The 11,888-nt window shown below is 42.9% G+C and overlaps 1 protein-coding gene across 2 annotated transcripts in view; it reads right to left on the reverse strand.

The window, feature by feature from the left end:
• Positions 1-2,847: 2,847 nt before the first annotated feature.
• Positions 2,848-11,888, reverse strand: part of gtpbp2b (GTP binding protein 2b) — a 20,465-nt gene continuing 11,424 nt past the window's right edge. Inside the window, exons 11-13 of one of the 2 annotated variants that reach the window (XR_006034266.1) lie at positions 10,530-10,694; positions 4,321-5,555; positions 2,848-4,259 (exon numbers count right to left, since the gene is read on the reverse strand). Coding sequence is in view for 1 of the 2 variants with exons in the window: in XM_042105093.1 (XP_041961027.1) it covers positions 5,358-5,555; positions 10,530-10,694 (363 nt within the window). In the remaining variant the exon portion in view is untranslated. Of the gene's footprint in view, positions 5,556-10,529; positions 10,695-11,888 lie in introns of both variants that reach the window. The other variant, XM_042105093.1, reaches the window with a different exon arrangement.

The following is an 11,888-nucleotide window of genomic DNA, read 5'->3' on the forward strand; positions in this document are numbered from 1 at the left end:
TCCTTTGTGTAATATTCGAACCTGAACGAGCTGTCTCTGTTTAGAGGTATGATCTCTTAAAGATTTCCTGATGCATTAGGCCTCAGGGTGGCGTAGTCAGGCTACTGTGATTGGCCCCATGGCCCTTCCTATGTACCACCCTGTTACAATAGCACAGCCCAACCAAAGTCCAGACCATCCATCAAAGCAATATGGAGGAGATGTCATCAGCTGGGGCCCCCGACAAAATCTGACTTAAAGATGGCTGCAGCCTATCTTTTATACCCCTTAACCTTTGAGAAGTGCCTTCTCCTCACGCCATTTTCAAAAGACACCTTTTGGCCAATCAGCATCTGACAGGGTTACTAATTTAAGCAATAGCCTAAGCCCCGAGAGGCCGTAGGTTACACTGATTCTACAACAGCTGTAAACTACGGACTCAAGTGGCCTATTGCTTTTCTAAAACTGTTATAAATACCTGGCCAAGTTTCATAAAGTAAAGGCACAGCAACTAGAAATATAACGTGTTATTCCTAGATAATCATTCTTCCGCCAAGAAATTAATTTCCTCTATCTAAATGGTTGCCAAGTTATGGTAGCGCAAGAATATAGAACGAAATGTGGTCAAGGTGTATGTTTATGCTGCATTTTACAACGGCATCGGACACGATTCAGCCAATCACAATCAAGGACCGGAACTATCAGTTTTAGAAATTGGTGGAAACCATCTTCCCATCATGCATAATATATGCAAAACTGTAGGCCTATAGCTCTGGGTCTTTCTGGTTCTATCCAGCTGGGTGTAAGCAGGCCTTTCTTATCTTGTTTGCATACAATGCCCACCATCATCCCCTCTCGACCATCTAATGAAAGGCCTAGTGTCTACTGTATCCTCCTGCACCCCACTGGCCACCATATGAGAGGCCTATAGTGTCTACTGTATCCTCCTGCACCCCACTCCTTGACTGTTGGTCTGGTCTTTTCAAGATGTGTAATAGCCTTGAAACGCTCATAATAACTGCAGTAATATTAAAGCTTATAAAAACCATAAATGCATTTTTTAAGTCATAGAAAAACACCACATATTCCCTCCTCTGAGGCTAAACTAGAATCACTCTACAGCAAAACATAAATGACATGTCGTGACCTAATACATTGTCAAGGCATTTTTTCATCCAGACACCTGTAAGCATTTACTGGGCAACATTGTATATGGTTAGCACCTTTCATAAGTGATGATTATGATGATGATTTTCATTACCGTAATCAGAGTCCAGAGTAGGCCCCCAAAAGTATAGTATAAGTATAGTTATACATATACTCTTTTGATCCCGTGAGGGAAATTTGGTGTCTGCATTTATCCCAATCCGTGAATTAGTGAAACACAAACGGCACACAGTAAACACACAGTGAGGTGGAGCACACACTAACCTGGAGCAGTGAGCTGCCTGCATCAACAGCGGCGCTCATGGAGCAGTGAGGGGTGAGGTGCCTCAAGGGGCACTTCAGCCGCGGATGTGGGCATGGGAGAGCAGTGCACTTCCCCCACCCACATGTGCGCGACTGCCCACGGGGTTGTGCCATTTCAGGCAAAACCTGGAAATTGGCATTGAGAATTAAGCTGTTAAACAAAGTACATAAAATATCATGATATGGCTAACATCAATATTTATTCAACATATATCATTACTCATTACACATATATCATTACTCAAAGACATCATTGGCTAAATGACTTTGATTGATGCAGTATGAACTTGCCAATTAGGGAACCTGAGTAGATGTTAGTTGAAGATGGGAATATTTCAATAATAAAGACACTCCTCAGGGAAAGGCAAAGTATGGGAAATATTTGGAGAGGTTCTTAAAGAAGATGACTGCAGCGCTGGTTATGTTATATGCACTTCTTAGGTAGGCAGGGATATATACATACTTTGTGTATATCTTTAGTGAATTCCAATCAGGTGATGAAGAACCTAGGATCGAAACATTGTAATTAAAAATAATTGCTTGGCCCTGGTGCAACTGGCTGGGGCACCTGCACAGTACGCCGGCGACCTGGGTTCAAATCCGGCCCCATGGTCCTTTCCGGATCCCACCCCAACTCTCACTCCCAGTCATTCTCCACTTTCCTGTCACATTAAAAGCCCGAAAAATATACTTAAAAAAAAATGCTTGGGGAATGGTCAGTGTGCGGGACTCTTTCTAAGTTTCCTGATCTGCGACCTTTGGTCATATCCTATGCACTTACCCGACAAAAGAGGTGTGCAAAAAGCCTGCCTACGCCGCTTTAAGCACTTTCTTAATGAAGTTTCCCCATTCTATAAAGAAAAGCTTTACTGTCTATTACAGAGCCCAGGAGGTGTGAAGATATTGTTGTGTATCGAGAGAATGTGCGCTCATTTCACTAAATTGTGCACTCATTTTACTAAATTGTGTGCACAATTTAGTATATTGTGTGCTCATTTGACTAAATCTTGTGCACGTTCTACCTAATTTTCTGTAAAGAAAGTCATGAATTACTTCTCAAAGTTCACAGACACTGATTAACTTAAATAAATTGAAATTAGATAGGAAAATGCTTCCGTTAGGTTTTGTATGATTGTCAATAATTGTGAGCAATGTGCTTTAGTTAAACATATTTATTTCTTTATGAGATTTTCCTTTTTCTCAAAATAAATTTGTTTCCTTTCAAGGTTGGATTTTTCCTATTTTTTTGTGAGATTACAATAAATCACCAACAGATTGTTTTTATACCAGGTTTTAGTCAACTTTAGCCAGAGGTGCCAATAATTCTGGAGGGTACTATATATTGGCCTCAAATGGTACCAACTGACCAAAATAAGTACTGGAATCATCAAACACAGAAAGCTTCCACATATTTTATTATTATCTTTTATACAAACATTGTACAGATATCCACAACAAGAAAATCTTTAATTTCCCCTTGTCCAAACATATTGTGACCTGGCCGCTAAAAGTCTGCATGCTCCTTGCTCTATCACGGTTGATGGCCTCGGCCCAGATGAAGGCAGAAGCAGTCCTGGACACACCACACTCACCGCTCCAGGAGTCATTTATGCGGCAAAGCGTATAGTTGCCACTGGGGTCATCTTTACGGGCAAGTTAAAAAGTAATAGCCAAACAAAGAGATAAAATAAATAAAAACACGTTCATTAAACCGTTTTAATTGGTTATCCAATTAAATTAAGAGAACTATATGGTCAAGTGTTGCAATATTCATGACCAAGTTAAAATGTAACACGGACAAAAAAAATCAAATAACTAAAAACTTGTTCATTACATCATTACAACATTTTCCATTGTGTATCCAATTAAAAAAAAAGAATAAAATGAGAACATGAAATCAAGACTAAAATTCAGGATACTGGAACATCTAACTAAACGCTCTCTCCAAACAAAACGTGGGAGCTCGGAACGAATGTTACATTCAGTGGTTTTCGGTTCAATGTCGGTTTACCAAAACAGCAAGGCAGAGTACAGGGAGATGAAGAGTAAAAAAAAAAAGATGAACGTGGATTGAAAGCTGCTGGCGTTTCACCTTATCTGGCGGAACATGCAGAGGTTATTATGTATGTACGTTTCTAAGAGGAGGGGTATAACAGCTGCCGTGCGACCATGTTAAGTTTAACACAACGCAGGTTACACGTACATAGGTTTCTCAGAGGAGGGATATACCAGCTGCCGTGCAACCATGTGAGGTTTAACACAACACAGGTTACACGTTACGTTTCTAAGAGGAGGGTATACCAGCTGCCGTGCGACCATGTGAGGTTTAACACAACACAGGTTACACATACATAGGTTTCTCAGAGGAGGGATATACCAGCTGACGTGCGACCATGTGAGGTTTAACACAACACAGGTTACACGTTACATTTCTAAGAGGAGGGTATACCAGCTGCCGTGCGACCATGTGAGGTTTAACACAACACAGGTTACACGTTACGTTTCTAAGAGGAGGGATATACCAGCTGCCGTGCGACCATGTGAGGTTTAACACAACACAGGTTACACGTTACGTTTCTAAGAGGAGGGTATACCAGCTGCCGTGCGACCATGTGAGGTTTAACACAACACAGGTTACACGTTACGTTTCTAAGAGGAGGGTATACCAGCTGCCGTGCGACCATGTGAGGTTTAACACAACACAGGTTACACGTTACATTTCTAAGAGGAGGGTACACCAGCTGACCATTTGCACACTGCCCCGGACAATCCCCAATTAACCCAAACATTCTATAGTTCAGAAATCCAAACTGCCATTTCTACAATGCCAAGACAAAAATTGCCAATTAATCAACTGGACGTGTCAAACACAAAAAAACCCTCTGTTGTTTGGAGTACGTTGGCATGTGTGGGTAGTGTGCAAACATTTCAGAACTTTCTAGGCAGCGTTGCCTCTTTGTTGCCTTTATTAATGAAGTTCATCTTGACCTTGACCTTGTTCATACATGGCTAGCTTGCATGTCAATAAAGATATATAAAGATTTTATCTTTACACATTGCAAGTTACAGGAGAAAAAAAAAGACTGTTGTCTCTAGTGTTGTTAGACATTGTTGGTCTGATGGTGCATGTGTGTGTTTAGGTGTTTTTGTGTGTGTTTAGGTGTTGTTGTTGCAATGATGTTGTGTGTGTGGTTCTGGTCAGGCCTGTTACTCCAGTCGTGTGTGTGTGTGTGTGTGTGTGTGTGTGTGTGTGTGTGTGTGTGTGTGTGTGTGTTTGGGTTTAGATGTTGTTATTGCAGTGGTGTGTGTGTGTGTGTATGTGTGTGTGTGGCTAAACTGGCTAAACTTGACTAGGCGTTGTCGTTGGAGTGGTGTGTGTGTTTAGGCGTTGTTGTTGTGTGATTATGCAATGTTGTTGTGTGTGTGTGATTCTGGTCAGGTGTGTTACTCCAGCTGTGTGTGTGTGTGTGTGTGTGTGTGTTTAGGAGTTGTCGTTGGAGTGGTGTGTGTGTGTGTGTGTGTGTTTAGGCGTCATTGTTGTGTGTTTATGCAATGTTGTTGTTGTGTGTCTGGTTCTGGCCGGGTGTGTTACTGCAGTCGTGTGTGTGTGTGTGTGTGTGTGTGTTTCAGCTTTTTTGTCACTGTTGTGTGTTTAGGCGATTTTGTTGATTTTGTTGTGTGAGTGGTCCGGTAGGAGCTGGGCCATGTATGTGTGTGTTTAGCCGATGTTGTTTTGTGTTTAGGCGTTGTTGCTGTTGTTGTTGTTGCGTGTTTAGTCGATGTTGTTTTGTGTTTAGGCGTTGTTGCTGTTGTTGTTGTTGCGTGTTTAGTCGATGCTGTTGTGTGTTTAGGCAATGTTGTTGTTGTTGTTGTTGTTGTTGTGTGTTTAGGCGATTGCTGTTGTGTGTTTAGGCAATGTTGTTGTTGTTGTTGTTGTGTGTGTGGTTCTGGTCAGGCGTGTTGAGGTCCGATAGGAGCTGGGCCACGTGGCCGATGCCCTTGGTGACGCCCTCTCTGAAGAGCAGCTTGGCGCCCAGTCTCAGGTACTCCGGGTGCTTCAGGAAACGGAAACACACCACGGCACTCTCTCCTGTACGCAGCTCCTCCTGTGGGAAGACACGCGCACACACGCGCACATACACACACACACACACACACACACACACATTAGTGAACAAAGCTAGAGACTTCTTCACATCGATAGTCTGCCGTTATAATTGATTTGCCTCGGGTGTACTGTGGAGTGAATGAAACAGTTTTTAGTGGCAGGCTAACACATACTGATGACTTGGGCTAGCCTAGCACCTGCAAACTCTGCAACTAGAAGGACTGGATGAAACCTGTTGGTCTCCACTGATAAATATCACACTTGTTAACTTAGAAATGAGGTCCTATGTCCAAAATCCTGAACCACCCCTTTAACATACTTAGGGTAGAGTTGTCACCGACTTCTCCAAACACACAGACTACAGTTGGTCGCTGACAAATAAGACACAGACAGACACAGACACACACAGTAGCATGAAATGTGAGTGACTACTCAAGGCCCTGAAATGGATGACACACCCATTCCCTGATATGTGAGTAACTAGCCGAGGCGACACAGATTACAAACAAAGACTGCACTGTAACCCTACACTAGCCTGGTTAAAACCAAACTCATTCACTGTAGTGTCTATGTGCACGACACACCCATACCCTGAAATGGTACTACTACTACTCGAGGCAACACAGAATGTAAACAATGACTGTGAGAGAGGCACTGTGTCATCCGATGTTTGGGAATTGGTTTGGTATTGGAGCTACACGCGAGACAGCGACTGCTCCAAATCATGTGTGCATGTTAGGGGTGAAACGGTTCATGTATTCGTATTGAACCGAAACGGTACGGGGCGCCACGGTTCGGTGCATGAATTCACAGTTCTTTGTCAGGTCGACGGTCGAGTTAACTAAAATATGATTTATTAACCAAATTAATCAACTAACAAACAAACAGTGTGAGGTGGGTCAAAGTCATCAGTAATGGATGTTGTGTGTTTGTTACGTGTGTTTGTGCGAGTGCAGTGTTCCATGTCCAAAACCCAAAGTAAGAATGGCCCGTCTAAGGGGAGAGGACGCAGCCCTTTTAGCTGGCGACCTGCTCTTAGGTGCAGCTCATCAGCCCGTTAGGTCTTGAGGCACCTGAAGAGAATCAGACAAAACAAGTAAAGGGCCTAGTGGCCCATCACAGAGACCCACATAAGAGAGGTCTCAAGATCGCAAGACAAGTTTGGGAAAACTTCGGTATCCCAGTCAGTTACAGTAGTACAGGCGAGAGAGTGGTGGATAAGACTGTGTCGACGTGGTTTCATCAGTTGTTGGGTATGTGAGTGGAAATACATTGAACATGCTAACGCACATATGACTCCATCACCCAGATGTAGGTCTACCAATCACTGGAGCGAGACAAAAAATCTCCCTGCAGTGCTTCACCAGCATTTAGATACACATACAAATAGGGCCAAAACATATGGCTTAAAACGATTTTGTAATGACGGAAAGTGGTGTAAACCGTGTGGTGATTACCTTTGTTAGGGTACCTTGTGTTGTGCTCTCACATGAAGAGTGTCATGTGAATTCTAGTTGTAGGATAGTCCGTTTATGAAACTAAAGGAGCCATTTTGAAAGCAAAACAGTGTGACATTTTTTACAGTTAGTAGTTTATTACTGTATACACACTGAAAAATAATGAGGCAAACTGTAGACCCTTCCATATACAACTAAACACGGATGTTGAAGGTCTCGCCTAAATAGATTTTTTTAAAAAATCATTATTCTATGTAATTTGTTTTCATAAATAAGAGATGCTATAGGCCTATTTTCAGTTTTATAGATGATTGTCTTATTTTATTTACAAGTTACAGATTGAGTCTGTAGATGATGTGGGGTACTTGTTGACTGTTTACATCTTACTTTGCACACTTCAGGCTGTTGAAGCTAGGTCAGGGGAGAGATTGTATCACTAGGTAGTAGGCCCTACAGCCTGAGACTTTCACAATAAAAAAATGTTTTGCTTTTTCCTCCATTGTATGAACCAAACCGTGACTTCTGTGTACCGTTCCATCCCTAGTGCATCTGAGTGTAGTGCACACACAACTGAGAGCTTCATGAACCGGCACACATGCACACTATCACAAACACACTACCACACGTACACACTACCACACGTACACACTACACTACGCATACACACACACACACACACAAACACAGTCTCTCTCCCTCTCCGTTGTGCACACATCTGTCTCACGTGAGCGCTCTTGCTCGCTCTATATTCTGGGAGATTTTATCTACTTTGCAGGCATCAGGGAGCCACTATGTATGTGCAAAAGACTTCCAGGACACTTGGGATGTCTGCATATGGCAAAAATGAAAAATGAAAAATACAGCGACCCTCCTCACTGATGGACTACAGGTTCCGTAAAACCTACATTGAGGTGGAACGAGTCAAAAAAAAAAAAAAGAGCTGTCACTAAGCTAATGTCTCTGCCTGCTGAAGAAAGTACAGCAGCCTGGTCCAGCGGTGCATAGCCTCCGCCTAGAGCCATCTTCCCACCAGTCAGAGGCAGTGAAAATAGAGAACGAGCCTATTCACCCCTGAGGCCAACACAGACACTGATACACTTCAGTCCTGGAAGCGTCACGAACCAAACTTCCCAAGGCTCAGTAATCTGACTACGAAATCCCTGTCTGCCTCTGCTACAAGTGCCCCCATCAGAGAGGGTTTTCAGTGTGGGAGGGGGCATTGTTAGATGTAACCAGGCATGCCTGAAGCCTGAGGCAGTGAAAGGCTTGTGTTCCCTTGCTAAAAATGTGTAAAAAAAAAAGAAGAAGAATGTTGAAGCTAAAGACAACGTGCAAGCACCTCATGTCCTATGAATCTACCAAAATCTGATATCGCTGACTATGCAGTGGATAGTGAACCACATAGTGAAATTTGCTGACGACACAACTCTGGTGGGTCTCATCACCAAGGGCGACGAGACTCAATACAGGTTGGAGGTCGACCTTCTGACCACGTGGTGCAGGGACAACAACCTCCTGCTGAACGTCAGCAAGACCAAGGAGATTGTTGTTGACTTCCGTAGAGGTCACACCCAACACCTGCCACTGACCATTGACGGTGCTGTGGTGGAGAGAGTGAGCAGCACATCAGTGAAGACCTCTCCTGGACCACCAACACTGCATCACTGGCGAAGAAAGCTCAGTGCCGCCTGTACTTCCTGCGGAAACTCAGGCGAGCAAGTGCTCCACCAGCCATCATGACCACATTCTACCGAGGCACCATTGAGAGCATCCTCTCCAGCTGTATCGCTGTGTGGGGCGGAAGCTGCACTGAATACAACAGGAAAGCCCTGCAGCGCATAGTGAACACAGCTGGAAGGATTATTGGTGCTTCTCTCCCCTCCCTGAAGGACATTTACACCTCCTACCTCACCCGCAAGGCGACCACAATTGTGAGTGATGCAAGTCACCCCGCTCACAATTTGTTTGATCTACTGCCCTCTGGGAAGAGGTACAGAAGCCTGCGCTCCCGCACCACCAGACTCACCAACAGCTTCATACACCAGGCTGTTAGGATCCTGAACTCTCTCCCACCTCTCCCCCCTCCACCCTCAGCTACATAACATCCTGGACTTTTAGACCCAAAATGGCTGCCTTGCACTACTCCACTTGCACTACTCCACTTGTACACTTGCAACTTGTTGTTGTTGTCCTGTTGTCCTGAACACTTCTGAACACACTTCTGCTGCTCTTACATAACTTGCACCACTATGCCACTTGCATACTTAGGTCAAACAAAACTACCTCAGCCATTTATTGGCCTGACTTTTGCACTATTATATTGACTGTCTACTGTATGCACAATTTCTACCAAATTTTGCTGCTCTTATTTCTTCATTGTATGTGCCTTCTTATTTTTACTTTTTATATTGTTTACTTGAATGTTATGTTTGTCTGTGGACCTAATTGGTAAAATATGTCTTGTCTCCACCGTGGGATAGTAGGAAATGCAATTTCGATCTCTTTGTATGTCTTGACATGTGAAGAAATTGACAATAAAGCAGACTTTGACTTTGGGATGCAGATGTTTCATTTTGTTTACATATTCAGGGTTTCAGGCATTTTATCTTATTCTATAAACCGTTCAGATGTATGCTTAATTGTCCATATGTGGGACACCTAAGCTCCAGTGGGTGTGGCTCTTCTCCAAACTAATGAATGTCAGTGAAACTAAGGGAAAGCCAAAGCTGTAGGGTCCAGTGAACAAAATGTGGATGTGGATTTAATGTGTTGCCTTCACACTTGTAGCCTAATATAGCCTATAACAGAACTCCGTAAGGCAAAACATATCCCACATTAGGGCAATCCCGCCCATGTGGCTTGAATACAATGCCTTCACAGTAATTAATTGCAAAAAAACATATTTTTGTTGCAAATAAAATTCCAGCAGTTCATAACTAGCCTGCTGTAGCCTATTTGAAAATGAGAATATGGGTAAACCATCATGAATTTGTATGACTTGACTTGTGACTTGTTTGACCCAAGCTATGACTTGACTTCACTTGCTTGATTGTCACAAAAAATGACTTTTGTTTGAGACTTGAAGGTTGAGACTTGAGACTTGCTTGTGACTTACTTCCACCTCTGCCACACACACACACACACACACACACACACACACACACACACACACATTTGAATTCTTATGTATAAACAGAATTTTACTTTTAATATACTATTTTAAATGATTTAAGCAAACTGGTGTTTCAGGAGAAGATTTCATTTACTGTATTTTATTTAATTTAATTTGCGTTATATTCATTTTATTTTTTTTAATTTGTTTTCTGTCTCCGGTGTTAAGCACATTAAATTGCCTGAGTTGCACGAAATGCAAACTAAAGTTGCCTTGCCTATTGTACACAAGTGCATGATAAAATGACAAAAAAAATCTTGAATGTTGAACACACACACAGACAGACACAGATACACATGCACACGCATACATACACACTCACACACACACACTCCTAACCTACCTTTCCATGGAGGCACTCAACAGTAGCCGTTTGCCGGACGTTGCCGACGTGAACGGTTACCTGGAAACCCCGGCGGAATGTCTTTGCATGGAACAGCAGCACGACAGCAGCCTCGAAACGCCAACAGATGGTGGGGTTCATCTTTGGACTAACCATGACCATACCCTAAAGACACACACACACACACACACACACACACACACACACACACACACAGGGCCATATGCAGGGTTTTAGAAATACCAAGGTCCAAAATCTAATTTCAGTATGGAGTATGGCTGGCGCTAGACAAGGTCCAAAATCTAATTTCAGTATGGAGTATGGCTGGTGCTAGACAAGGTCCAAAATCTAATTTCAGTATGGAGTATGGCTGGCGCTAGACAAGGTCCAAAATCTGATTTCAGTATGGAGTATGGCTGGCGCTAGACAAGGTCCAAAATCTAATTTCAGTATGGAGTATGGCTGGCGCTAGACAAGGTCCAAAATCTAATTTCAGTATGGAGTATGGCTGGCGCTAGACAAGGTCCAAAATCTGATTTCAGTATGGAGTATGGCTGGCGCTAGACAAGGTCCAAAATCTGATTTCAGTATGGAGTATGGCTGGCGCTAGACAAGGTCCAAAATCTAATTTCAGTATGGAGTATGGCTGGCGCTAGACAAGGTCCAAAATCTGATTTCAGTATGGAGTATGGCTGGCGCTAGACAAGGTCCAAAATCTAATTTCAGTATGGAGTATGGCTGGCGCTAGACAGGGAACAAAATGTGGGACCCTAACATGCTTGGGGGGGTCCAGGGGCAGGGGCATGGCCAAGGAGCATTTTTTTTTTTTTAATTATGAGTTCTGGTGAATTTTGTGTAAAGTAATTAATACATTTAAATAAATACATTATACCATATTACAATACAGCCTAAAGAAATCAAAGGTTAGTATATTCAACTCATTTATAGAATAGCAAAGTAGTCTACAGTACTTTCCAGAATTATTGGCACCTTTGCTATACCTGCTTTTAGTCAAGTTTATCAAAGGTGCCAATAATTGTGGAGGGTACTGCATACGCAAGACTGAACCATATAGGGGTGACATATAAACGCCATCATGATCATTTTACCAATAATGAACCGTGGATTTGGCAACTTAAAACACCACCCCTACAGACCCTAACTGAACATTTAAGGAGTGCAACCCGAAGATGTAGAGGCGCACACCTTAAATCAATCTGCAACACAATTATGCATATCCCAATGTGCAATTACAATGTTGCTATTTTCCCACACACACACACAACACACACACACACACACACACACACACACACACACGTCAACAGATGATGGGGTTCATCCTCCCAATGTGGAATT

Source organism: Alosa sapidissima, chromosome 9 (genome assembly GCF_018492685.1).
Source record: "Alosa sapidissima isolate fAloSap1 chromosome 9, fAloSap1.pri, whole genome shotgun sequence".
NCBI classification, from domain to species: Eukaryota; Metazoa; Chordata; class Actinopteri; order Clupeiformes; family Clupeidae; genus Alosa; species Alosa sapidissima.